The sequence below is a fragment of the Podarcis erhardii genome, assembly GCF_964252035.2.
Source record: "Podarcis erhardii genome assembly, chromosome: 5".
NCBI lineage: Eukaryota > Metazoa > Chordata > Lepidosauria > Squamata > Lacertidae > Podarcis > Podarcis erhardii.
Window position 1 is genome coordinate 32,018,858 of NC_138509.1, and position 26,320 is coordinate 32,045,177.

The following is a 26,320-nucleotide window of genomic DNA, read 5'->3' on the forward strand; positions in this document are numbered from 1 at the left end:
CAATTTATAGAAACCTCTGTTTTATCAGCAAGCACAATATTCTTTTTGTTCAGTTCTCATTTTGATTAACTGTTTCCACAAGAACTTTAATATAATGAAGCTTATTAAAAAGTCTCATGCTAGGGTTAAAAAAACCCCAAGATTTGAGAACAAAATTAGATAGTGTTTGAATTATGAAGGCAATTCATAGAATCATAGAATTGTAGAGTTGGAAGGGACCCCAAGGGTCATCTAGTCCAACCCTCTGCAATGCAGGAGTTTCAACTAAAGCATCCATGATAGATGGCCATCCAACCGCTGCTTAAAAACCTCCGATGAAGGAGAGTCCCTCACCTCCCAAGGGAGACCGTTGTTCTTCCCTTCATCCGAGCATCACAGAGTGGTTTACAATATAAAAACACAAAAATACATACCTCAGTAACAAATAAAAACAATATCTCCCTAAAACAGTTTAAAAGGCCATAGATTGTTTAATTAGCCAAAGGCCTGTTATACTTAAATGATAATGCAACAGAGTCACTCTTGGTACAAGACCTAATTACAATACCTGGAAATACCCACATTTGCTGCATTTTATGCTCCATTATTTTCAATACCCACTGCTAACAAACTACTAGCCCACCCACAGGACCGCACTCAAATTAGTAACAGATCATACTCTTGAGTAACTAGCTGCACACAGAGACAAGCACATACAGAGTTCCCTCTCCTTTAATCGGTGTTACAAGAGAGTTAAGCAAGCAGTAATGGCACCTGCTGAAAAATAATGAATTAAAGATACATCTGCACAGAGCAATCCGGCACATTTTAGTGATGCTCCATTAACTTTAATGCACTTTGAATGAAGCCATGTAGGCCTCTGAGAGTCTAATGTGTTAATGAGGTATTGATGGCTTTAGAAGTAGTTAGGCTGCAAAATGGGCCTTATTGGTTGCTTCCCAAGTAGCCTCGCAGCTAAACAAAGACTACTTGAAACAGAAGCAAGCATTCCGCTATGTCTCTCCATATTGCAAAACTTGGGCACGTTACAATATTCCATTCACACCTTCAGCAGACCCTGTTGTCTTGGTACCAGTGCTACTTCCATGAAGCAGTATCTTGCTGTTATGTGACCTCTTTCTACTACCTTAAGCGGATCTATCACATTCTTTGGCAACCAATTTGTGTGCCCCATCTCTCAGTTTGTGTTTTGCTGAGGGAAGGCTTGAACACTGAGATGTTCACAAGAGTGTAAGGAATCTAGACATTCATCTTCAGATCAAAAGCTATTTCCTCCTTAGGGCGATACCAAAGATTCATATATGTTAATATGCCACAAGTAGGTCCCCCAAGAGTCTGTTCTCAGGCAAAAACATCTGAATTACTCTTACAATAAACCTAAAGATTGAGACTGGAACATCTCTTTCTATACATATGCTTGCCTCTGGGCATTTTCTCCATGCTTTTTGGAAAGGTTACTCAAGGTCAGTAGCAGAGAATAATCAAGTAAGTTAGTACTTACAGATGACAACAATACCCGACTCCCAGTATATTGTGAAGTGCAAACTGGAGTGCTTTGTTTTAAGGGAGAGAATAGATTTAGCGGGCAGTCATGGGATAAGAGGATAGGTCCTCTTATGGATCAGGCACTGGTTAAAGAACAGGAAGCAGGAGCTGTAATAAATGGATAGCTCTCCCAATGGAAGGATGTACTTTTAAGGGGATACAGAATTTCCAAAATCAATCACATACTTTCTCCCATAAAGTTTCTGTCTCGTAAGATACATAATGCATTGGGTCAGTGTGGTCTACTGGCCACTGTAAATCAAGTGTAGGACTTTCAACTCACCTACTAGAAAAGAGGCAGAGCTAATTGCTGCTATACTGATCGAAGAGAACCTAAGATTGAAAGGAATGCCCATTGAAAGGAGTATGAGGGAAAGGGAAAGATACAAAAATATCACAAATTCCCTATACTGTATTACATTTCTCATTCACTTCTTCCTAGAATTGTTTCTCCAGTGGATTGCCTTTCTTTCTTTTTCTTTTTTGTTGTATTCGAGTTACTCCAACAAAATAAATTTTCTTCCCAGTCTCTCTTCTGAATGTTCTCATATTCTCTCTTAGATCACTAGCTTAAGGATTGCCCATATTCAGAGGATGTAAAAAAGCTTTTCCCCCTCAAATATTAGATTTCTATTAATGTATTTATACACTCATCCAGCCCCTTTAATCTTCCTTTCTCCAGACAATGCAAAAGTTGATTTTGAATCTCTCTTTAGCCCTGCGGTCTCCCTACCACAGCATCATTCTAATTGTGTGTTCTTGAATTTTCTCTAGTATATCAGAATCCTTTAATAATGCAGGGATCAGAAATAGATGCAATGTTCTGCAGTGTGCAAAGTGGCATTATGTGTTTCCAATTCTCCTTTCAATTTTTCTACCTAGCCACTCCAATATTAAAACACCACTCTTCACCAAATATTCTATCCAAAAATGCTACAAAACATATATTTGTTTTCTTTCATCAACTTCTTAGCTTTATCTTCTGGTGTTTACGAAGCATGCCAGTAGTGTGTTATAGTCATCTTGCTTTTATTAATTTACTTGTGAAATGCCTGTCATTATGAAGGGTAGAAGGAGAGCACATATATTACAGGGACTCACAAGTGTGAGTATAATATAATTTATTTGGAAACTTTATAAACAACTTGACTAAAAAAGTATCTCCAACTGGTGTACATTTAGCATGCAACATTGTCAGTGGAGACTGGATCTCCTAATTTCAGAAGAAAGAAGCAAGGCTTCAGAACAGTGTACCCAAGTACAGTACTTTTACCTATAAGACCAGACAGCAGCTACTCGTTTTAAAATAAAAAGATGCATGTGGGAACACTGCTGGGATGAGAGCTGAACCCACTCCTGCACCAAGTGACCCAAGTAGTTGCAATACAAGACATGTTCCACTCCCATCCCTACTGACACACCATCTTTCAATTCATTTATTTGTCACAGGAAGCAACTGACTCATAGCCAATGAGCTGCACCAGGATACACTCATGAGCCCCATGTCCAGAGCACAGGTAGATTTTCCTAGTCCCCTGCAATCCAGTCCCAGTTTGCATCTTAGCTTACTTTACCCAATAGGACTCTATGGAAGCCTTTAAGAACTAAGTCCATTCCTATATGCATATCCCCACCCTTGGCTTTATAGACTAGTCTCTCATTTTGTGTGACAAAACAAGAGAATCCAGGAGCTAGCTTTTATAAGAATATGATTGTGGGTTCATCCAAGTCATGCAGATTGCAACCAGACCCCCTCAATATGGCCTGTACAAACTCAACAATGCCTTAGCACTTCTTTCTCGTATTGTAATTAAATAAAATAACCAAACTGATTTTCAGTGTTCAGCACTAGTGGAGATGGGGCTGTAGCCTGGGAGGGTCATTATTAAGAAAGTTAAGCTCTGTCAGTTTCTCAATAATGGCTGTTGTGGAATGCCATAAAACCCTTCTCTATCAGGATGTAATTAACTCTGCTCAGCATTATGTAGGCAGCTGTTACTCTAGGCTATTTTTTAAAAAAAATCCAGGCAGTTCCCCCTCTATTTCACTTTAAATATATGACATTACAAAGTTAAGGGTCATACTAAAAATCTGTGTCCTGCATCTAAGTTATATCTATTTACCGACATGAGGATTACAAGCGTACTCACAGATCATACCTCATTATCACTTTATTATCTTTTGCTAAATCTCCCTTACTTTTCCTAAACACAGAGAGATGCAAAGACACCAAATGATCTTCGCTTCATTACAGGAGCAGAGTACCTCAAGGCCCGGGCATTCTAATGGATTGGAAGTGAAGTAAGTGTGAGGTTTACGCCATAGGATGAAAGGGAAACCTTAGTGGGCCAGTGCAGTGCAAAGAATTGTTAAGGAAATGTGTGATAAGACCTTGCTTGCTGTGTCATGCATTCAACTGGCAAGAGAACCTTCAGCATGAGTTTACCAGTTGTAAGGAACTCTGTTTCCTTGATGATTGGACAAACCTACTACTCTGTCCTTTTTACTCAGGCCTTCTCCAGCATTGCTTTTCAGTTGATATGATCTACGATGAAGGCTTTTTTTATTATGGAAAAGGGGCTTATAGCTCAGTGGCACAGCATCTGCTTTGCATGCAGAAGGTCCCACCTCATTCTCTGGCAGGTAGGGCTGGGAACGTCTGAAACCCTGAAACCCTGTCAGTATAGACAATACAGTGGTACCTCGTTTTTCAAACGTCTCGGAAGTCGAACGTTTTTGTTTTCGAACACCAAAAACCCAGAAGTATCTGCTTCGGTTTTCGAATGCTTTTCGGAAGTCGAACATTCCACGCGGCTTCCGTATTGAGTTTTCCGTAAGTAAATGCTTCAGTTTTTGAACGTTTCAGAAGTCAAACGGTCTTCCGGAATGGATTATGTTGGAAAACCGAGGTACCACTGTACTGTGTTAGATGGATCAATGATCTAACTCAATATAAGGTACATTCCTACATTCCAACTATACTTTATAGTTTTGTTTTATGATGGATTTTTATACACTCTTGTTCACCACTTAGAGGTTTTATGTTAAGATCTTTATACATCCTTAAAATAAACAAGAGTTAAGTGTATGCAGGAATCTTATGAAGGGATAGATTATTGCCGAGCACTGTCAGTTAAAGCCTCTGGAAATCTGCAAACCTGGGGATATACACTGCAATAGCCCCCATATTTTGTCAGTCTACAACTCCCACCAGCTTTAGCCTGCACAGAGAATTGTGAGAGATTATGGAAATTGGGAGTCCAACATCCGTAATATGTTGACTACTCCTGCTTTAAACAAAAGGGGACTCTATGTCACTGGGATCCCATTATACTGGACTTTGCATATGAAGGAAGAGATGACATCTTCTTTCATAACATACAGTCAATAATGGCTTAGACTCATTAGAGCAGAGTTTCCCAAACTGGGGTCTCCAGTTGTTTTTGGACTACAACTCCCACCATTCCTAGCTAGCAGCATGAGGGATGATGGGAATTGTAGTTCAAAAGCAGCTGGAGACCCAAGTTTGGGAAACCCTTCCTTAAAGCCTTCCTCTCACATGTTTCTTCATGATTTCTAAGATCAGCTAGGAGTGCCCTCTTCAGGATCACACTCCTGGGTTGTTCTGGTGACAACGGCACATAGAAAAGAACTATCAGCAGCTGTCCAAACATAGAATCCACAAGCCTGCCCCAAATTTTCCAAAATTTAAACATTGTTGGAAGCAAGAAAACATTTCTGTTTACGTTGGCATTTGGTAGCAGTTATAAGCAGGCAAAAAGTTATTTTATGTTCCTATCCATTTGAAAACATGCGACACCTGCTGAGCCCTTTCTATCAGATTACTTTCTACTATATATTTATTACAGTCAGTATGGTGTTGTCTACAGGAAGGTACCAGCTGACTTTAATCTCAAAATTCTCCCAGCCTCATGTATTCTGGCTTCTTACAGACTTATTACCTCTTGAGCCCCTACTGTTGCATCCTAATGCCTAACTTCTGGCTTCTTCAGTAGTAGGAGGAGTAATTATTCTCAATGCATTTATATTCTGCCTTCCTGCCTTAATATGAGGCACTCAAGGTAACTCACAGCGTGGTAAATACACACATACACCACAAATCACTTTTAAAAAACTCACCTAAAAGGGGGGGGGGGGCGGATAGTAGAAAATACAAATCAAATACATGCAAAAGAGAAGCCAATAAGGAGAAACAAACTGCTGGAACAAAATAATAAATAAATCTGCCAGGAAGAGTAATCCAAAGCCTAGACACAATAGGGGAGAATGCTCTATTGAACATTCCCACCAGCCCACTCTCAGATATCAGTGGGATACACAAACAGGCTTCTCCAAATGACCTCACAGAACAGGCAGGCTCATAAGGTAGGAGGAGCCAGCGCATTTGATATACTGATCCTAAGGTGTTTACGAATTTAAAGGTAATGGCCAGTACTCAAGTCCCAAACAAACCAGAATGAATACTGTAAATAGAGTAAGGGGGAGAGTTGACTAAATCCAAGAGGAGGAGGTGGGAGGTTTGGCTACTCAAGGTTTCCAAATGCCCCCACCCCACGTTTCTCATTCAAACCTCCACAGGGGGTGGCATGGGGGGCTACACTGGAAGGCATGAATCCACCTGCCTATCAGCTTCTCCAGCACCCACCCCCCAGAAACTTCTCCCTTCAAAACTCAGTTCATTTTGATGTCCCAGCACAGCTTCAAAAAAATCACTTTGGCCCACTAGGGGTAAGGGAGATAAAGATTGAGCCTGATCTAATGGGGAGGAGTTTGGCAAGCTGTAAGGGGGGAGGTGGCTTTGGCAAGGAAGGGGATAGGGTGGTTTTGGCGGGGTGGGGGTAAATGAGGTTGGTGAGTTAAGCCAGCAGGGGTGGATGCCCCTAGTACAGGGTTCCCCAAAATTGGGTCTCCAGCTGTTGTTGGACTACAACTCACATCATTCCTAGCTAGTGGGACCAATGGTCAGGGATGATAGGAACTGTAGTCCAAAAACAGTTTGAGAAACCCTGCCCTAGTACATTGACAAGAGCAAAATGACTGATCAAAGTGTGGCAGTAATCCTAAACATACTTGGCATAACACACTTAAAGCTGCAATCCAACTCCCCAATCTGTCTCAGCCTCTCCTCAGAATTCTGCTAGCATCACTCCTCCAGCCTGGAGCTTCTTGTTCTGCCCACTGAAAGTGTAGGTTGGAAGTATCGCTAGCAGGAACTCGCAGAAAGCCCCTAAATGGGGAATGCTGGGGGGAGAGGTTGCACTGGCCCTAGATTCACTGAATCCCAAACTAACCCCACTGCAGTCACTTGATGGTATCGGGCCTGATCCAGGAACAGTCACCACATCAGTTCCACATCAGCATGGAACAGGGTTTTATCTGCCCCAGGCAATGTTGAGTAGCAAGGCTGTGGATGTAGCAGTGGCCACCCCATCCATTCATGCCCCTCGGCTGCCCAGCCAGTGTCATGTTTGCTCTGTGATTCAGTGGGTTTAATTCTGAGTAAATATGCACAGGACTGTGCTGTAACAGATCTTCTGTTTGTCTAACAGGGCTGTTGCTGGAAAACGTCTGGATGCACAGAAGTCTAAGGTTTGTTTTTAATATGCATATTGCTTAGTAAGGTAAAGGTAAAGGTAAAGGTAAAGGTAAAGGTAAAGGTAAAGGTAAAGGTAAAGGTAAAGGTAAAGGTACCCCTGCCCGTACGGGCCAGTCGTGTCCGACTCTAGGGTTGCGCGCTCATCTCGCTCAAGAGGCCGTGAGCCATCACCGTCCGAAGACACTTCCGGGTCACGTGGCCATCGTGACGAAGCTGCAGCTGGCGAGCCAGCACCAGCGCAGCACACGGAAACGCCGTTTACCTTCCAGCTATAAAGCGGTCCCTATTTATCTACTTGCACTTAGGGGTGCTTTCGAACTGCTAGGTGGGCAGGAGCTGGGACCGAATGATGGGAGCTTACCCCGCCGCGGGGATTTGAACCGCCAACCTTACGATCAGCAAATCCTAGGCACTGAGGTTTTACCCACAGCGCCACCCGCGTCCCTGCATATTGCTTATTGTGAAGCATTAAATAATTGTTGGAAGATACTGGCAGATGTGCTGATGTGAATGAAATTAATTCAAGGTGAGTTAATAGATCTCAAAGATCTACACTGGCATGTAATGACTGCAAAATAAAAAAAAATCTACATTTATAACAGAAAAGGTTATTGGAAAGGCTATCTGCAGTGGCATATTTTGGAAGAAAATGCCACTGGAGGTGTATCGGTGGCTGAAACGGTGCCAGTCCAGTATCACAGCAGAACAAAAATGAAAAAGAGTTTTAAAAAATAGGCCTGTGCCTAAGTTGCTGCAGGAAGTTCATCAGCTTGTGCCTGAGCTGTGCACTTTCTTTTGGCTGTTCCCACTTGAAGTTTGCAAATATACTTTAATTACTACTTCCAAATGAGATTTCTTTATACTACTGCTCGACCTCTTTTGGTTATGCTCTATAAAAGGGGGCTTGTTCTTACCTGGCATGCTCTCATTTTCAGTTATCAAACCAATTTGAAAGTTATCCGACTGGGAGAATTAACCCCAATCACTGAGCTGGTTGCATAAGCATCCACAAAGCAAATAACAAGTCAACAATACGTAATTTGGACTGGAAGTAAAAAAAAATGAAAGACTACGATTTAAGGAGTAAGGGAGAATGGGTGAGTTTGTAAAGCACATTGCATTTAGATGGCAGGATGCAGCTGGTATGCTGTGACAGTCGCTGCAGCTGCATTCGTAACCAATCTGACATTTGGGCTTCTGTCTCTAAACCTAAGGAAACTACTTTGCAAGGAGAATTAGCAGAAGAATGTAACTAATATAAAATGGCAGGGGTAAGAGTGCCTATCAGAGCAAAATTCAAAAGAATGCATCACTGATCAATGGTCGGGCTGTCAGGGCTCTACTGCCAGTTATGAGTCATGCTTAATTAGTGCCAGTGGGTGTTCCTCTGGGCAGTTGGCAACGAGGAGGGAAATGCCAAATGAGTGGCGAAAGAATGTGGGGGTGTTGGAGAAAGATGGTGTTTCTTAAAAGAAGGCGTGCTTGGGGGAAATTAGCAGCATTCTTTCATGCATCAAACAGCCAATGGTTCTGTTGGCTGGAACAGTAAAAAAAAATAAAAAAAATTAACCCCACAATTAATGCTTCTAAAAAACAACTGGTCTGCAAATGACACAATCTTTAACTTGTTGCCAAGCAGGAAGATGGGACAGGTGGGAGATGAATGAACTACTTGAATGTATGCTTCTTTTAAAAATCTAAGTATTTGGGAAATGTTCAAGGAATGAAGGACTCAAAAGTAGCTTAAGGTAGACCTAATGACAGCTTATATTCTTTTCTGCTGTGTTGCAATTAAGTATTTATTATTGTATGTCTTTGTCTGTCTTTCTCTCTCTCTCTCTCTCTCTCTCTCACACACACACACACACACACACACTCACACACACACACACACACACACACAAACACACACAAACACACACAATAACTATGCTTGGATAATACTACCTGGGTTTGACATGCCAAGATATGAACAACTCTTTTGGCTGCATAGACAGCAAAGTATTGCCACCTTTCTCATTACATGCTTGAATGAAATGCAGGCATTTCTAACTAAACAGAGTTTCCCATTTTGTTCCCACTGGTAAACTATGGCTACCTGCTTTGGACTACAGTTTCAATATCTGTATATGTGTGCCCCACCCCATTCTGCCCCCATTCCACCTTCTTCTGGGTCCAAAAGGACCCATGCATCGGCAATCACATATCTAATAGCTATATTAGGATCTCACTTAGTTCAGTCAATGTGCCTCCACATGTCAGTGTCATTTATACATTTTGCACATGTAAGACATGCCAACAGCATTTCAGACTGAATTCCTTTCCTTTTAGTACATACATTCTTTTTAAGTACATACATACATAGTACATACAATAGTCCATCCTCTCTCCCGCCAATTAGGATATCATAGATACAATATACAGCTGCAAGTTTGCAATTTATTTTTAATTTCACCTGGGATGTCATTTAACATAAGCTAAACAAGCCTACTTCACACTGACCTTCAATATATTTCGTCCATCAAATGACTCCCTTTCCTTGAAAAATTTGCCTGCAGATCTATTACTTTGCTCTTCAGCTGCAAAATAAATATATCAAATTACAGCTCATCCTAAAATGGTTTTTTCACACATGGAATACAACTCTGCACTCACCTTTTATACAAGAAAGAAAACCTGCAAATTATTTCCCAAAGTATCATGTCAAAATTCCTACAGTCATCAATATTGTTGCAAGGATTATGCAGGGCTGACAGCTCAGTGTAATAGAATCATCCAAGGGGAAACTAGAGTGTAATACTCAGTGCTCTGTCAAAGCACATTTCAGCAATAAAGCATTCTCTCATCTCTTGAATTACCAAGTCCAGCATCAAATATCTGATCACTCTGCATAGTATATATTTAAAACCAATGAGGAAAAGTAAGCACTTGGGCAATGCATCCTTGTTCACAAGGTGTCTCTAATCTCTCAATGCCAGTATCTTGAGAACAAACTCAAGAAGATGAATTACCCCTTAGCTAGGGTTCTGTTACTCTGCAATCTACATATTCTCCTCACAAGCCACCAATATGATTTCTGAGATGTTCATGTTTCATTAAAAACCCCTCAAAATTCTAGCCCTTATGATAGCAAGGAACAAGCTGTTGCATTGCACTGAGCTAAGCCAATGTGTAGCTAGCCTTAGCATATCATAAGAACTGGAAACAGTGGTTCTCTCCTCACTAACCACAAGCTACAATCAATAAAAAACTTCAATGCTATCTCACTAAGCCATAGTTTGGCTTACTATGTTGTGCAAACCAGCTATCTGAAAATACGACTTTTGGAAGTTGTCTATTTGTTAAAAATAAACATGAGCAGTAGTTTGTAATTCAGGCTTGTAAGCAGCAAGCTACCTGTTCACCTGTGAGAACTGCTTCCAGGAAAGATAGTAAAAACCGTGGTGGACTAAGAATTTTTATAATTTTTAATTTGCAGCTCAGGCACAAGATTTGAGATTGTGTGGACTCTTTGATAGAAAGTCTGAATTTTCAGATGCAGACATCACACAAACACATCTATTAAGTGTCCTATTTGTTCCATCAGCTAAAATCAAAGACAAAATCTTGATATACAGTTAGTTGGATGAACTTAGCATGGTAGTTCTTATGGCCTTAAAATATGCAATGCACAGAGTGACTTAAGGAAATGTCCTTGTCATAGTTTGCTGTAAGCAGTATGTTAGAATTAGTGCAAGGCATGTTCAGGGTTCAGTTCAATTATTCAGTTACTATTCTATTTACTGATATAGTCATTCTCACTAAAACAAAACAAAACAAAACAAAACAAAACAATACAGGAGCCTGGAAGTACCTAGCATTAACCAAATCCATTTTTTAGATACAGGAAATACGAATGAAGACAGTAACAGTCTTGTCTAAAAAGCAATACAATACCCTAACTTTCATCAGACATAAGGAGAAGAAAGAGCCAATTTCTGCCAGATATAAACAGTGTGTTTAATGTTTTAACAAAAGATTTCTTCTCTGCTCTGTACTGTGTAACCTTAATGAAGGAACCCTACTCCTTTTGAGAGTCATGAACCAATTATCTTATGCCTAAAGGTCACAAAACAATAACAAATGAGCAACACCAAACACAGGAATCATATAACAATTTCAGAGATCAAAGTGGTAGCTATATAACCTTAACAAATGCTCACCACTAGGATCTTTCCGGAAGATTGTGTTCATGACTGTAGCATGGAGTTTCACCCGATCCCACTCTTTCATCATTAGTCCAGAGGTCACAAACCGATCTGTCAGTCTATCTGCTATGAGTTGGAGCCTATGGAAAGGGAAAGGAAGTAAGGAAAGCCACAATTTTTTCATTACTGTAATGGGATACATAATTGTATGTTCATAACCCTGCGAGGAAAAATACATAAAATTGTTGTTACTAAAACAACAGATGTTGCATTTACAGCCTGTCATTGCTTCAAGGTAGGGAGATATTAGTGGTGAAAGTTGGAATTGGCAGGTCTGGAATACAGAAAAAAATGTTTCAGTCACATTTGTCACTGGGTTTAGAATACAAGGCAAGCCTAGATAAGGGATCAATCATGGGATGAGATGACAAAACTATGTTCTTAAGACCAAAAATATACTGACCCCACCTGAAGATGGCTTGATATCATGCTAAAAACAATTTATCTTGTTGCATGTACAACTTTGTAGTGTGGAAATCAGAAACTTGGCCAAGGATGCTTGTCTGAGATAAAGAAATCACCTCTGAATCACAAGCACTTCTTCAAGTCATGCTGGTACCTGTCACTAATCGTCTCTAGTGACAGAGGTGATAAAACAATGTAGCTGGGAACTGACGATACCTTGCTTAACCCTAGCAATACTACACCTTCCCCTACCCTACAATGCAGACATTTCTAGGACAATGTAGTGCACAGGCAGGTCATCATACAGGATTGTTTTATTTGGGTGTGCACATCACATTCATTTTGGAATTAACCTGCAGCACACAGCCACAGGGTGGAGCTTTATTTGGGCATGTTTGTTTTCTGAACATTGCCAGAATAACCCGAAACATTTACAGTCAAGTGTTAAGATGTATTTAGAGACAAGTCAGATGGATCGTTTTTTGTTTATTCACTGCCAAGCATAATTGAACCCATTTGGTTTAATCTGCTGCGGTACAACTCAGATGCATGGTTTATCTGGGAATGCTTTCCAAGGCTGGTGCTTATGAATGAATTATTCTGCCTTACGCAATTTAAAGCACAGTGATGGAATTCAGACAGAAGTAAAACATGAGGTCACCATATACAGCAGCTTTCCTCACCATTTCAGCTCCGGCTTGAGATCATGGTTCTCCACAGGAAAAGTGGAAGGACAGAAAGTGATAGAAAAGAGGCAAAGCAATGCTCTCAGCTTAGAGCGCCTTCCCAAAAATGAGCAGTTGACCAAAGCAGCTAGAACTGTATAGAGTTGCCGTGAGATTTTAGCTGTCTCTGATGACATCGATCATAATGAACTATATTGCTTCTATAAGTGGATATATATATATATACACATACATACATACACACACACATATATATGGCAGGGGGACTGGAGCAGATATATAACCAATGCCTGAGCCAAAAATCCACCTATATCTGTAAGCAATAAAGTTGTGTCCATTTCTAATCCAGATCATTGTCTGCTTGAGTTTATTAAATACATCTTACATTTAGCCACTGCCCATGGGGGCGGTGGCACTATGACTGGACCCGCAATAAACAAACAAACAAACAAACTTCGTGGCGAGTTCCCCCACTTTTTTTCCAAAAAGAAAAGCACTGGTTCTACATCATCTTAAAGGCATCAGTTTAATTCCAGTTTACAACTGAATGTTTCTGAAAGGTCAAATACGGGAATCAGGAAGTTCAATAAGTGTACAGGAACTTGTCCCTGTTAGAACATACAAGTAATCTCCCCACACAAAAGTGTGATGATTCATATTTGTGCTAACTGCAAGCTAAATGTGTGCACTAGGGGATGAACACATTTCTAAAGCCCCGTAGCTCTTCAATATGTTTTCTTCCTTGCAAGGACTGAGCAAGATTCATAGCACCATGGACAGAGAACATTCATTAAAACCAAACATTCCTGCTCATTAAAATGGGAAATCATCACACAAATGGGAAGTCTTATACAATCTTGTCACTAAGTCCATTAGCAACATAATTTGCCAGATAGCTCATCCCTTTCCAGCTATAAGTTGCCACCTTGGCCCTTTAGGTCTTACTCAGAGATGGAACAGTAATAAGGTTATTCCCTCTCCCTCTCTGGTCACCATTTGCTTGACAATCCTTGATGAGCTAACGCTACAGCCTGCTAGCTTTGAGCTGTCCCTTTGAAGCAGTTACTGGCCAATTTCTAGTCTTACTGATTGAATCTTATGTTTTGCCCCTCATCATTTTATTTCTGGTGATACATCAGTGACTTTTAAAATTAGCGATGACAAATGAAAGAAGTATCATCACAGATGATACTAAAACAAATTAACAAAATAGCTCAAGTGAAAATGGTGCTTTATTATGTTATAAAATTAATCAAAGAAATGAGACAAATTAAAATGAATTACAAAGTCTTTGCTACTTGCGAACCATCAGAGCATAACCTTATTTCACTGTCTCCCCCCACCCCACCCCACACAGTCTAAACACAGTCTCCAGCATCACCAAGGCAAAGGAGGGAAATGGGAACTCTTATGCTTTGGGAAATCAACTATTCAGAAGCAAACAAAAATCAGAAAGGATATTTGCTTCTCACATTGCCATATAAAGGATGGATCAAGAACTTATTTTATAATCCTAAGTGTTGAAAGAGTCAGTCACTTTTCTTAAGGTATCAGAGTAACTAATACTGTATGTTACTATTAGTTATTAAACTCATGGAATCTACTGAGTATATCTATTAAATCCAAGTGCCTTAGCTTTTATATCATCCCAAGTATGTATGTCCTGGTAGCACAGAATCCAGTTAATGGGTAGTGAGAAAGCTATGAAGCAATGGACACTTGGTCTTTGAAACTGTAAAATCCCAAAGTAATTAGGATCTGTCTCTACCACTGATCCTACAGATCAGATTCCTTGCAAGGCAGAAAGCTAAAGCAAATAAAAACATGGTAGTCCTTATTTTAACAAAAGCTGAGGATTAATTTGAAATGATACATTTAAATCTTGTTTATTTAATTTTGCTGTAACTATTTACTCTGATGCTTCTTTTCAGGAAACCACAGATACATTTCAAAGGGAAGAAAGAAAGAAATTGAAACATTCAATATACATTTGAAAAGAAAACAAAAGGAATGGCCTGGTCTATATTTAAACTGGTTTCTTAGGGAAGGTAGTGACAACACTGAATACAAAATAAATGAACATTCATACTTTGCAAGTAGGCAAAGTAAAGAGCATTACAAAATTGTGATAACAATGTGACTTAGCAGTCAGTTGAAAAGACAGGGGCCACATTCTCGCAGGTTAGCCATCTAGACAAGTCTGAACGGGTCCAAGCAAAGTTTTCAGCTTCCATGCTCCCCCTTCCTCTCTCTGCCTTCCATGGGGCCAGGACTTCAGCAGCATTTAGTTTCATTTTTAAAGAATTCTGGCTCAGCACCACCATGTGCATCAGAGATCCTGGTTTTAAATCAGAATCTGTGGTTCAAACCTAACACTTTAAAAGTGAAACAAAACTCTGCTGAAGTCGTCTTGCTCCTGACTGCATGGAAAGAGAAGATGGGAGGGGGGAGTGCACAAGCCTGATGCACTGTTTGGGCCCTTTCAGGTTCACCCACATATGTGTGAATGCAGCCACTAGCTAGCAGTGGTAAGAATTTCAACCACATATGTACCGTATTTTTCGCCCTATAGGACGCACTTTTTCTCCTCCAAAAATGAAGGGGAAATGTGTGTGTGTCCTATGGGGTGAATGCAGGCTTCAGGAAGCTATCCGCAAGCCTTGCAAGCCTGGCGGGAGGTCCCGCGGGCTCGCAGGGCTTGCGGGCAGCAGCCTGCAGCCCACAAGCTCGGGGGATAGCAGGGAGGCATAGCACCGCCACCCCGCTATTCCCCGACCTGATCTGGAGGCTGGCGGGGGGGGGAGGGAGAAGCAAGCTTGCTTCTCCCCATCGCCAGCCCCACAAGCTCGGGGGATAGCGGGGAGGCGGGGCGCCGCCACCCCACTATTCCCAGACCTGGTCTGGAGGCTGGCGGGGGGGGGGGGGGAGAAGCAAGCTCCACAAGCTCAGGGCAAGCCGCTGCCCCACAGAGGCTGTCCCTGAAGGCAGAAGAGGGAGACGGAGCGCTCCGTCTCCCTCTTCTAGCTTGGGGATAGCTGCACAAACCTGGGGGGGGGGATTAAAAAATTTTCCTTGATTTCCCCCCCAAAAAACTAGGTGCGTCCTATGGGCCGGTGCATCCTATAGGGCGAAAAATACGGTAAATTAGAACTAACGAGAGTGGAAACAGTTTCTAGTTTTCAGGAGTATCAACATTAAGCAGAAACTGCACAGGTGGATACTCCATAATTATCTCTCTCAGTAATACTACTTGTTATCAGCCCAAGGGCAAACTCATTACAGACCCTTCTTTACCTACAAAGAGGTTGCAATAACCTTTATCTCCTGGATATCTTGCGGTATATTTTCTGGCAGAAACAATCAAACTCAGAGGTTGAGAGCCTTCTCAAGAGTCATTATATTACTTTTGCAAATTCATATATAATCACTTTGTGGAATGAAAATGATTTTTTTAAATTAAAAAAGCAGGGGGAAACTTACTTGTTAGAGCCATCCTTCATATGAACTTTTGCATAGAGAACATCCATCATGGCTGGATCATCATTCATGTACTCTACACCTGCTACTTCTACAGTTAGTGGTTTGCCTCCAGCAATTGAGCTGTTTGAAAGAGGGGGAAAACACCAAACACAGTTCATATTTAAGATTTGGCAAATGCATAATTCACTTGGTCAGCTGCACTAGGCTACACCAATTCACCAACACAGTTTCTCCCCCACTTTTTAATGGAGGTTTATGGATTACTTCAATTAAATTTATATATTTTAGTGCGGCTGTTATTTCAGTAGTTTGATGCATATTTAATTTTTTATTTTCATTATTTTCTTTTAAGCCTTTGTATGCTGCTTGAGAATACTTTTTTGAACAGAAAATCATACAAAATAAAATGATCATCGGCAGAATTCACAACTATATCCTGTCCCCAGCAAATTCCCCAGAATACCTACCCTTTCGTCCCTAGAAGACAGAATGGATTGTTCATCACTATTGACTTTTGCCCTTGTTTCTGCTGTTTCTAGAATCATATAAACCTAACTTAGTTCAATTAATTTCAGTGCATCTGCTCTGAGCACGTTAGCCAACTATAACCCAATGGATTCAGCTCACAACAATCTTACACTATAGAACATTGAATCATACAGAGCAATGCCTCCAGGCCTCCTAAGCCCCAACAGATTTATGTCTCATTGTGAAACTTATAATGAAGACATTCAGATTATTTTGCCACATAGAGTGTCACAGGCTGTATTAATGGTCCCATCAAATGGAATGTTGTATGATCATATGAGGGTCAGTTCATATGAGGTCATCACAGGGATTCACTGAGATAGAGGAAAATTAAATCCTGTCATTATTAATGTAGATTGCAAGCTTTACATGCAGCAACTTCTAGATACTATACAGCACAGTGCTAGTAATATTTAACTGTTAAAGAGTACAAACAACTGTAGCATCTTTTCCATACATAATAAACTGCCAAATACTGTCAAATATTAAAGCAAAGGATGAGAATTTTATCTATTTCTGTGGATAGTATCAGAATCCATGCAGCTAGCTGCTCCCTGAATAACGCAGACAAAGGCCTTTTCTCTGACAATTTAAACAAACAATCTAGAAAAGCATGTTGCTCATTGTGCTGCCAAGTCCTCATCACACACTAATGTCAACTTGGTGACACACACACAAGCGTCCTGCGATGCAAAACTGGGTCCAGAAGTCCTCAACTTTGAGCTGGCCTCAATAAACCAGGTCAATTTTGTGACTGCCACCAATCCTCCTGCTATGGATAAAATCTTTGTCGTTGCACTTGGAGGCACTGAGCAGTGAGAAATTTTGCTGCATTAGAGTGACTCTGAAGCTCAGCAAAGCAGGGCCAAGCCCTCTCCATCAGCCCCCTTTTCCTTAGGAGAGAGTGGTGGGAGGCTCAAGCCTGCAGTCACAAAAGGAATGTAAAGTAAGAGATGGGCAGGGGCTCATCTCTGACCTTGCTTTGGGCTTCAGGGGCACAGTAAGGCTTCTTGCCACTTCTGAGCACCTCACTGATTTCAAGTGCCTCTGAAGCCCAAAGCAAGGTCAGAGACAAGCCCCTGGCCATAACTCACTTTGCATTTGCCACCAATGTGCTTACCTGCTAAAAAAATATGCTCATCATTTGCAAGCTCATCTGCGGGTCTCACCCTGCAAGCTAGGAATCATTCTGCTAAAAAGTCCTTGCAAAAAGATTGGAAGTGAAAAAAATATTGGGGGGGGGGAGATTCATAGTTTCACAGCTTGCTAATTCTACAGCTCAAAGACTATGGTTTTGTGTAGTAGATTATGACAACTCCTACACCGTAGAATCACTGATCTACTGTATTAGAGCTTATTTTTAAAATACAGTTCAATACTCTCTACCTTCGACTTGTTTCGGAAATTAATCTCAGGGATATACGACCATTGAGTGGGGGGAGCTATTTGCCAAAGGCTCTGCTAGTGAAAAAGTGCCAAGGCAATCACATTTTTCATGCACTTCCAGGAGGGGAGAATCAATCTTTGTTCATGTACAAATAAAACCAGCTACTGTAAGAGAGAGAGAAACGCTAGGTTATAATAAGATTGCAAGCAAAGAGATGCTTCTAAATGGTTTATATCAAGAACAAAGTGCAATTAGGTCCTTGTATTGTGTAGGCTTTTCATTTACTCCTAATAATGGTTTGCTGAACTGCTGCAAGCTGGGATACCCCACACCCCTCTAAGTTACCCTGGCCCTAGAACCAGTACTTCTTTTTGAGTGCTGCAGCTGGATTATGGCATCCCAAGTGCTTTCAATTTACTCACTCAACAAAGTCTTCTTTACACCTCTGTAGGAGTTCTTGGGCCTTCTGGATTTCCTGCTCATTCAGGAGTACCAGTGTCCCAATAGTCAGATGGAGCTTGGCAGGGTTCTGGAACAGGCTACTACTGACACCATAGTCCTGTAGAAACATTGAGAAATTCATTGAGTGACATCAGAAATTCATGTTTCTCTTTACTTTTGCATATCTAGGAATCTGTGTCGCTTTTAAGGTATAGAGCAGATCTCTATTACTGTGGAGCTGTGGAGCTCCAATAGCTGTGGAGCAGCTATTGGTTCTTTATTCCAATCTCACAGATTTGTAACCAGGTACCTGTAGCATCTCAGGGAGACTTATTCAACTGCTATCTCCATCTTGTAGCTGAGTCTTCAAGGTAACCTCATAGCTAAACATCCAGCCCAATTTTACTTTATTTCTTTTTCCTTCTCTCCCAATCCCCTATTTTGTGTAACATCTTGCCTAATTGAAGAATTCTCGAAAACTCAATAACTTTTTGTAATGTTTTGCTTGCTTCCGAGAAAGGTATTAACGAACTCCAGATTTTTGAAGTAGAACGTCTGATGATCAGAATTCAAAATGGGTGACATGCAAAATTAAAGTCATATAATAACATGGCAATAGCAACAAATAGGAAATATTGTTTTTTTTTTAAAAAGCAAACTAAAAAATGCCCAGATAAATGTATTCAAATTACATTACATAATTTCCTACATTTTGCTGGCTGCTGCATTTTAAAATCAGTTAGCTCTTATCTTCATAGCTGCTTTAGAAAAGGTAATTTCCCTACAGGTAATTGTCTTGTCTCCATTCAACCACATTGTTAATTTTTACATTTCAGAAACCCAAGTGATGCTGCACAGCAGGGGGCCAGCTAATGACTCCCTTTCTTATATGCAAGTCTTATTTGAAGGAGCAAAGTGGCAGATCATTTGCTACTCCCCAGCCACATATACAGTGATGCAGGCTGTAGAATCAACACACCCTTACTCTCATCTTGTTTGACGCCTGCCTATGCGCTGCACACATGGGAGCTGCTAGCAATATGTATCACACTGGAATAGCTATATGCCGTGGCTAGGCGTGGCACCAGCAAGGCTGGGGCGCATGTGTGTCAGATGACAGTGCATGGCAGGAGACACCGGGTGATGCAGGAAGCGTTGGAGTAGCAGGGGGCTCTGCCACACAAGGACCCTGGAATTATGATGACTAAATGTATTACCAACCCTTCATCAGCAGGTCCCACAACAGTAACAACAATTTAAAATTTGGTATTAAAAATGTTAAAAAGAAATAATAGTCACAGAATAGGGTGGAAACACACATTTCAGGTGCCAAAGGCCGGGGTGAATTGGTGTGTCATCAGCATTCACTGAAAGCTGTATAGTGAAGTCACCAGATGTATCTCTGTGAAGAGGGAATTCCATACCTTAGGGGTTGCCACGGAGAGAATGCCCTTTCCCCAGGCCACTACCCCCTGAATTTCTGAGGGTGGCAGAACTACCAGAGAGGGTCTGTAGAGAAGGAGGCAGTCTTTCAGCTATTTGGGGCCTAAGTCGTTTAGGGCTTTAAACACTATCTACACAGGGAAATTAATTTTCAACAGTGAATGAACTGTACCAACTGGAAGAAATATACCAACTGGAAGAAAGACCAAGAACATTGATTTAGGGCCCTACATCCTCCAAGAGTCAGGGATCACTATAGTATATCTATTCAGTGTAAAAATAGATCCAAGTATGAGGAATGCAGAGGTCTTGATCCCTGAATAGTAGATGTTTGACAAAGGCTTTTTCTTGTTTCTAAGCTTTTAGAAAGACTGCTCCAATTTGAGTTTTGTCAGCCACCTTTATACACAGAAACTTTTAAATCATTCGCTGAAATCTTCCAGAAACAGAAAGTTCCACAGCAGTCTATGCCAACCTGGTGTCCCCAAGATGTTTTGGACTATAATTCCCATCAACCTCAGACAGCAAGGCGATGATGGACAGGCCTGAAGGGAGTTACAGTCCAAAACATCTGAACAGAACCAGGTTGGCAAAGACTGCTTTAAACAAACCATTGTATTGTTCCATATCTTATGACTCCAGTTATGATCCTGCAGACTCCAAGATTCACTGAATATGGGCAATAATCTGCAGACAGAGCTAGGAATCCGTTATCAATGCTGCCCATGTTATTGGGAAAGCGTTACTACCGTCACTGCTACCTTCCAGGCCCTCACAGACAAAGGAGGCCAAATTGATAATATTCAATTCAATTCAGTTAATGTCAATTCCACCTTTCAACGGGAATGCTCAAAGCAGCTGAGAACAAAAGCTCTCTCTCTCTCCCATTCTTTCCATTCTGCCAACTGGTACAAAAACAAAGCTGAAAAAGGTCCTCATTCTCTTCTGCATGAAAGCTTATTTAGGATATACTGCAAAGACAAAGTGGTTGTTCTTATGAGCTTTCTCTTCAAATATGGGACAAGCCCCAGAAGCCATTTAGTCCATAATGAACACAGGGAGCCGCAGAAGCTGGGGAGGCAGCAGGGGGCAGGTTTGTTATGTTCCAACTGTTGACAGCAGTTCATTTTAATTTCTGTAATGCTCACAGATATGATGTGCACAAAATATATTAACACAATAAATAAGCAGCTTTTAGGAAAAGAGGCATATTCAATCTAATCCCTTGGGGGAGGGGAAAGGAGATTTCATGTTATAATTACCAGCAACCTAATCAGCTGAATTTCTTCTCTACAGGTTTCCAGGAATCAGTGGTATCTTACATGCTCTGACAGCTTCCTATTCTGATGCTGCACATCACTAGGAAACACCTGAACTAGCTTCGCAGGAGGAAGCCCCATTAATAGCAGAGAAGATCCACAACTCCTTCCTATAAATTATCTGCAAATATCAAACCAACTGCTTCTCATCTTTTACTACATTTTCAGAGCCCTAGTGATTGTGGTCTAAATTGGGCATAGGCAAACTCGGCCCTCCAGATGTTTTGGGACTACAACTCCCATCAACCCTGACCACTGGTCCTGTTAGCTAGGGATGATGGGAGTTGTAGTCCCAAAGCATCTAGAGGACTGAGTTTGGGGATGCCTGGTATAAACAGAACAATCCTAAGTAGGTTTACCCAGAAGTAAGACCTACTGAGTTCAATGGATCTTACTTTTTACCTGAAGGCGCAAGCTTAATTCTTAGCAAGGGAACAGCAGGCTGAACGGAGAAGGAGAGCTGCCACCACATCTGAAGCTCTGCTGTTCACACTGGCCATGGAGGAAAGGGAAGGAGTATTTCACCTAATTTATGCTGTGCCAGCTTCATGTGACAACAGCAGAGAGACCTGGATCAAGTCCCTCCCTAGCTGCAGGACCAGTTCAGGGTCCAGCAAATTCATGGCTGGTCCAACTTCTCTCCACTGCCATTCCACCCCATATTGAGCCCTTAAAGTGACTATTACCAACGGGAACACCACTAGCCATAGCATGTCAACAACTCACATTGTTGATGGTCAGAGACAAACAGAAGGGAAATCCTCCCCATACCCTAAATGCATCCCAGCAGTGGAGGTTGGGGGTTAGGATTGTTCTGCAAATGTGTTTTAATCTTAACAATTTAGCCCCATGATGCTTCTGAGTGGACTTTTCCCAAGAAAAGCCTGCAGCAAAGTTGCAACAGGCTGCTCTAGCTTGCTGAGCCCTTGCTGTTTTGCTTAGATGCTTGCCTGCTTTAAGACAAAGAGCCTTTAAATTACTTGTTCAAACTCCCAGTTCATAATTTACTATTTAGTAATCAATGCAGTGCCATTGAATTGCATTGATTTTTCCTTTACATCTGCACCCAGCAATATCTTCAAACAACCCCTGTTGTACTTGAGCATCCTAACAGCAGCAGAAACAACAATATTAATAAAAAAGCAAGTCAGAAGCATATCTAGAACAACTCTTAAGTAAAGCAAAGCTAGAGAAGAAAGTTCGCTCACAAAAATCTGGACTAAACCAGACTTACAAGCTGTATACAGTGGTACCTCGGGTTAAGTACTTAATTCGTTCCGGAGGTCTGTTCTTAACCTGAAACTGTTCTTAACCTGAAGCACCACTTTAGCTAATGGGGTCTCCCGCTGCCACCGTGCCGTCAGAGCCCGATTTCTGTTCTTATCCTGAAGCACTATTTCTGGGTTAGCGGAGTGTGTAACCTGAAGCATATGTAACCTGAAGCGTATGTAACCGAGGTACCACTGTATCTAAATTCTATTTTCTTTCACCATTTAACTTGACACAAACTAATTTGGAGCCTCCACATTAGAATAATGGAAAGCTACCATTAACACTAGATTACTTCTCAGATACTTGTCACCATTTTTTTCTAAGCTTTCTTAGATGTAAGTTTCTAGCAGTAAATGCATCAGTTATATTGTGATAAAGCAACAAAGGGATATAAAGTGATTGGAATGGTTCAGAGCCACATGTGTACAATGACTTTCTATTACTATCTATGGGATTGTGCCTTGTGTGTGCATAAACCCAATGAAATCTTTGATGGCCACCAAACAGTTAAAGCAGTCCTCTTGTATTCCATAAAATACAATAATGTTGGTACCATACTATCACTGTTATTATTAATGCCTCAGAGAAGGCGAACATTCAATTCAGCTGGACACATTGGTGCAAACTCAGCTTGCTTCATGTAACAGAAGGACAAAGTAATTAGATATTATTATCTATGCAAATAGTGGTTAGATTTCATTTAAAAAGCAATTGTCTGTAATAGGTCTGCACATATGGTAGAAACAGAACACAATGTATCCATAAGTACAATCAAATTACTAAAATATGAAGTAACCAGTAGTCCAGTGCATTCTGCCTCTTCTCAATGTGTGTACTTAGGGTCACAGTTTTTATATTGTTGTAGGATGAGTTGTACGCTGGGGCTCACTCTTAAAATGCTAAATTGAATTTAGAACTCCACTAGAAGCTAAAAAGATGCTCTAGCTTTTACAGCCCTTATAATTCGGCTTAGATACTTGCCTGCTCTGAAAAAGAAACCTCTTAACTATAATAATAATAATAATAATAATAATAATAATAATAATAATAATATATTTATACCCTGCTCATCTGGCTGGGTTTCCCCAGCCACTCTGGGCAGCTCCCAACAGAATATTATTGATAATAATAAAGTGATAAAACAGCAAACATTAAAAACTTCCCTAACAGGGCTGCCTTCAGATGTCTTCTTAAAGTCAGATACAGTGGTACCTCGGGATGCGAGCAGAGCGTAAGATGCGACAGCGCATCTGTGTGTCGCGTTTCGCCGCTTCCGCGCATGCGTGTGATGTCATTTTGACCATCTGTGCATGTGTGAGCGGCGAAACCCGGAAGTAACGCGCTCTGTTACTTCCGGGTCACCGTGGAGCACAACCCGAAAGCGCTCAACCTGAAGCGTATTTATCCCAAGATATGACTGTAGTTGTTTATTTCCTGCCCGCCCACAAGCCATTTCCAATTCAATTTTAAGTTCAATTATTTATTTTTGATGTGGGATAACTACTCATGTTTGCCAAGGAATAATTTGCCCAGAATCATGAGAAATGTCCCAGAATCAAAGTCAGCCTAAAAGTTCATCAGAACTATGGAGCTAAGTAAATGCACTGAGAAGAGACAGCGTGTGCTGACGGGTTGCATCCAACAATGGCAGAAAGCATTTTTGCTCATGCAAGTCTGGGTAGCCAATTCTTGTCGAGCCACTTAAGTCTCACATTTTCCCTCCCCAAAGCTGTTGAGGAACTCCCTGGAGAGGCTGGTAAGGGCAGTATATTCAAAACTGAACCTACTTTCCAACATCTAAGAAACTTTTTTTTTTTAATGGAAGCACATTCCATTTAAACCAATATCATTTGTTTCACATTTATGTTTAGGAGTCGCGCATCAGACTCTTAAAATATTGAGTTTCAGATATCCACTACTGCTGCCTTCCTAGCACTGCCCTCTGCTGGACACAAAGTAATAGCAAGCCTTTATAACCCTATAAATAACCATAATTGTTCCATATAGTGGGAAATACTAAAGGTTGGAAGGCTTAGAAACAGATGAAGGAAATTAAAATTTGAAAGAAAGAGAAAATTGAGAATAAGGCTCCTGAGGCTTTCCCCGACAATGTTTTCTTCATAGTCCATAGCTTCATAGACCATAGCTCATGGTCAGGGATGGTGATAGTTGTAGTCCAACCAAATCTGGAGAACCACCAATTCCTCACTCATGATTTAAAAGAACTCAGGAGACCATAGTAACTTTATCATCATAGTAGCTTATATAATCTATGGCATGGAAGGTACCACTGCTGATTTTGGGATTCCCCTTCCACTCTCAGCCCTCCATTCCACACCCTCCTCCACTGAGCAAGGCCCATAAGCCCTTAAAAGAGGTTTAGGGAGAGATGCCAGGAAGACCACCTTTTCCATCCAACAAGCGACCAAGAACTTCCACCCAGCCAGCCAGTTGGAAGTACCATTTTTACAACCTGTTAAAAATCTATAACAGGACCTACTTTCACTTATGGCAGTCTCATGCAATTTAGTAACTGTCAGATGCCATCTACCAGAAACTGTACTTAGTACAGTGATACCTCGGGTTACAAACGCTTCGGGTTACAAAGGCTTCAGGTTACAGACTCCGCTAACCCAGAGTTAGTACCTCGGGTTAAGAACTTTACCTCAGGATGAGAACAGAAATTGTGCGGCAGCAGCGGGAGGCCCCATTAGCTAAAGTGGTACCTCAGGTTAAGAACAGTTTCAGGTTAAGAACGGACCTCCAGAACAAATTAAGTTCTTAACCAGAGGTACCACTGTATTTCAAACCTAACCCCATGTGCACAGTAAGCTCATCTATTGTATATAAAGGAAACCCTGTCTCAGTAAACGCATTTTAAAAGGTGATTTCTCCAAAGGGAGCAAGAAGATTGGAAACATCTGATTGCTAATTTAAAATAACCACAGTTTGTTGTTATGGCCCAAAATTACTAACTGCTGTGAGTTTAAACTATGGTTTATTAATTGCAGCAAGACACTTTCAAACCAGTTTGTGATGATGGCTCATTTCATCGAACCACAGTTTAAACTAATTTATGTTCCCATTTCAGATAAAATGAAAGACTCTTATTACTTTAAACCAGTAAGTAGATACCACTAAGCTCTTCCTCACAACTGCACCAACGAAAGAGGTGTGGAGTAGGTGGGTGAGCCCAACATTCACTTCTGACCATTCACATAAAAAGGTAAAGATAAAGATAAAGGTTCCCCTGACCATCAGGTCCAGTCGTGACCGACTCTGGGGTTGCGCGCTCATCTCGCTCAAGAGGCCGGGAGCCGGCGCTTGTCCGCAGACAGCTTCTGGGTCATGTGCCCAGCGTGACTAAGCCGCTCCTGGCGAACCAGTGCAGCACACGGGAAACGCCGTTTACCTTCCCGCCAGAGAGCGGTCCCTATTTATCTACTTGCACTGTGAGGTGCTTTCGAACCGCTAGGTTGACAGGAGCTTGGACCGAACAACGGGAGCTCACCCCGTCGCGGGGCTTCGAACCGCTGACCTTCCGATCAGCAAGTCCTAGGCACTGTGGTTTAACCCACAGAGCCACCCGCGTCCCTTGACCATTCACATAATGCTAAATAAACCATGGGGCAGTGTTACATAGAATCTATGGAATCTATGGCTTGATTAGATAAATAATCCTTCTGCCTATTTATTTATTTTTATTTTATTTGCCCTGGTCTGGGCTCCATTTGCTTAGATTCTGGGAACCAATATTTAATATCTGCATTTTAGGTTTGTACTTGGATCTACAGCTATTTCCAGATTTATCCCCCCCCCCCCGGAAATATTTTCTTGGTAATGCGTTTTTATCCATTTCGAAATTTACAGCAATACATTAAAAAATGGCATTACAAAAACTTCAGGCATAAATCCTGTCTCTATCCAATGCATACTGTCAATGTATCAGG

The 26,320-nt window shown here is 41.2% G+C and overlaps 1 protein-coding gene across 2 annotated transcripts in view; it reads right to left on the reverse strand.

Annotated features, from left to right (window-relative positions):
* Window positions 1-26,320, reverse strand: part of ASCC1 (activating signal cointegrator 1 complex subunit 1) — a 54,431-nt gene that overhangs the window by 11,632 nt on the left and 16,479 nt on the right. For both annotated transcript variants that reach the window (XM_081861962.1, XM_081861963.1), the window contains exons 6-9: window positions 18,318-18,454; window positions 15,981-16,100; window positions 11,365-11,489; window positions 9,665-9,741 (exon numbers count right to left, since the gene is read on the reverse strand). In XM_081861962.1, the coding sequence (XP_081718088.1) occupies window positions 9,665-9,741; window positions 11,365-11,489; window positions 15,981-16,100; window positions 18,318-18,454 (459 nt within the window). The remainder of the gene's footprint in view (window positions 1-9,664; window positions 9,742-11,364; window positions 11,490-15,980; window positions 16,101-18,317; window positions 18,455-26,320) is intronic.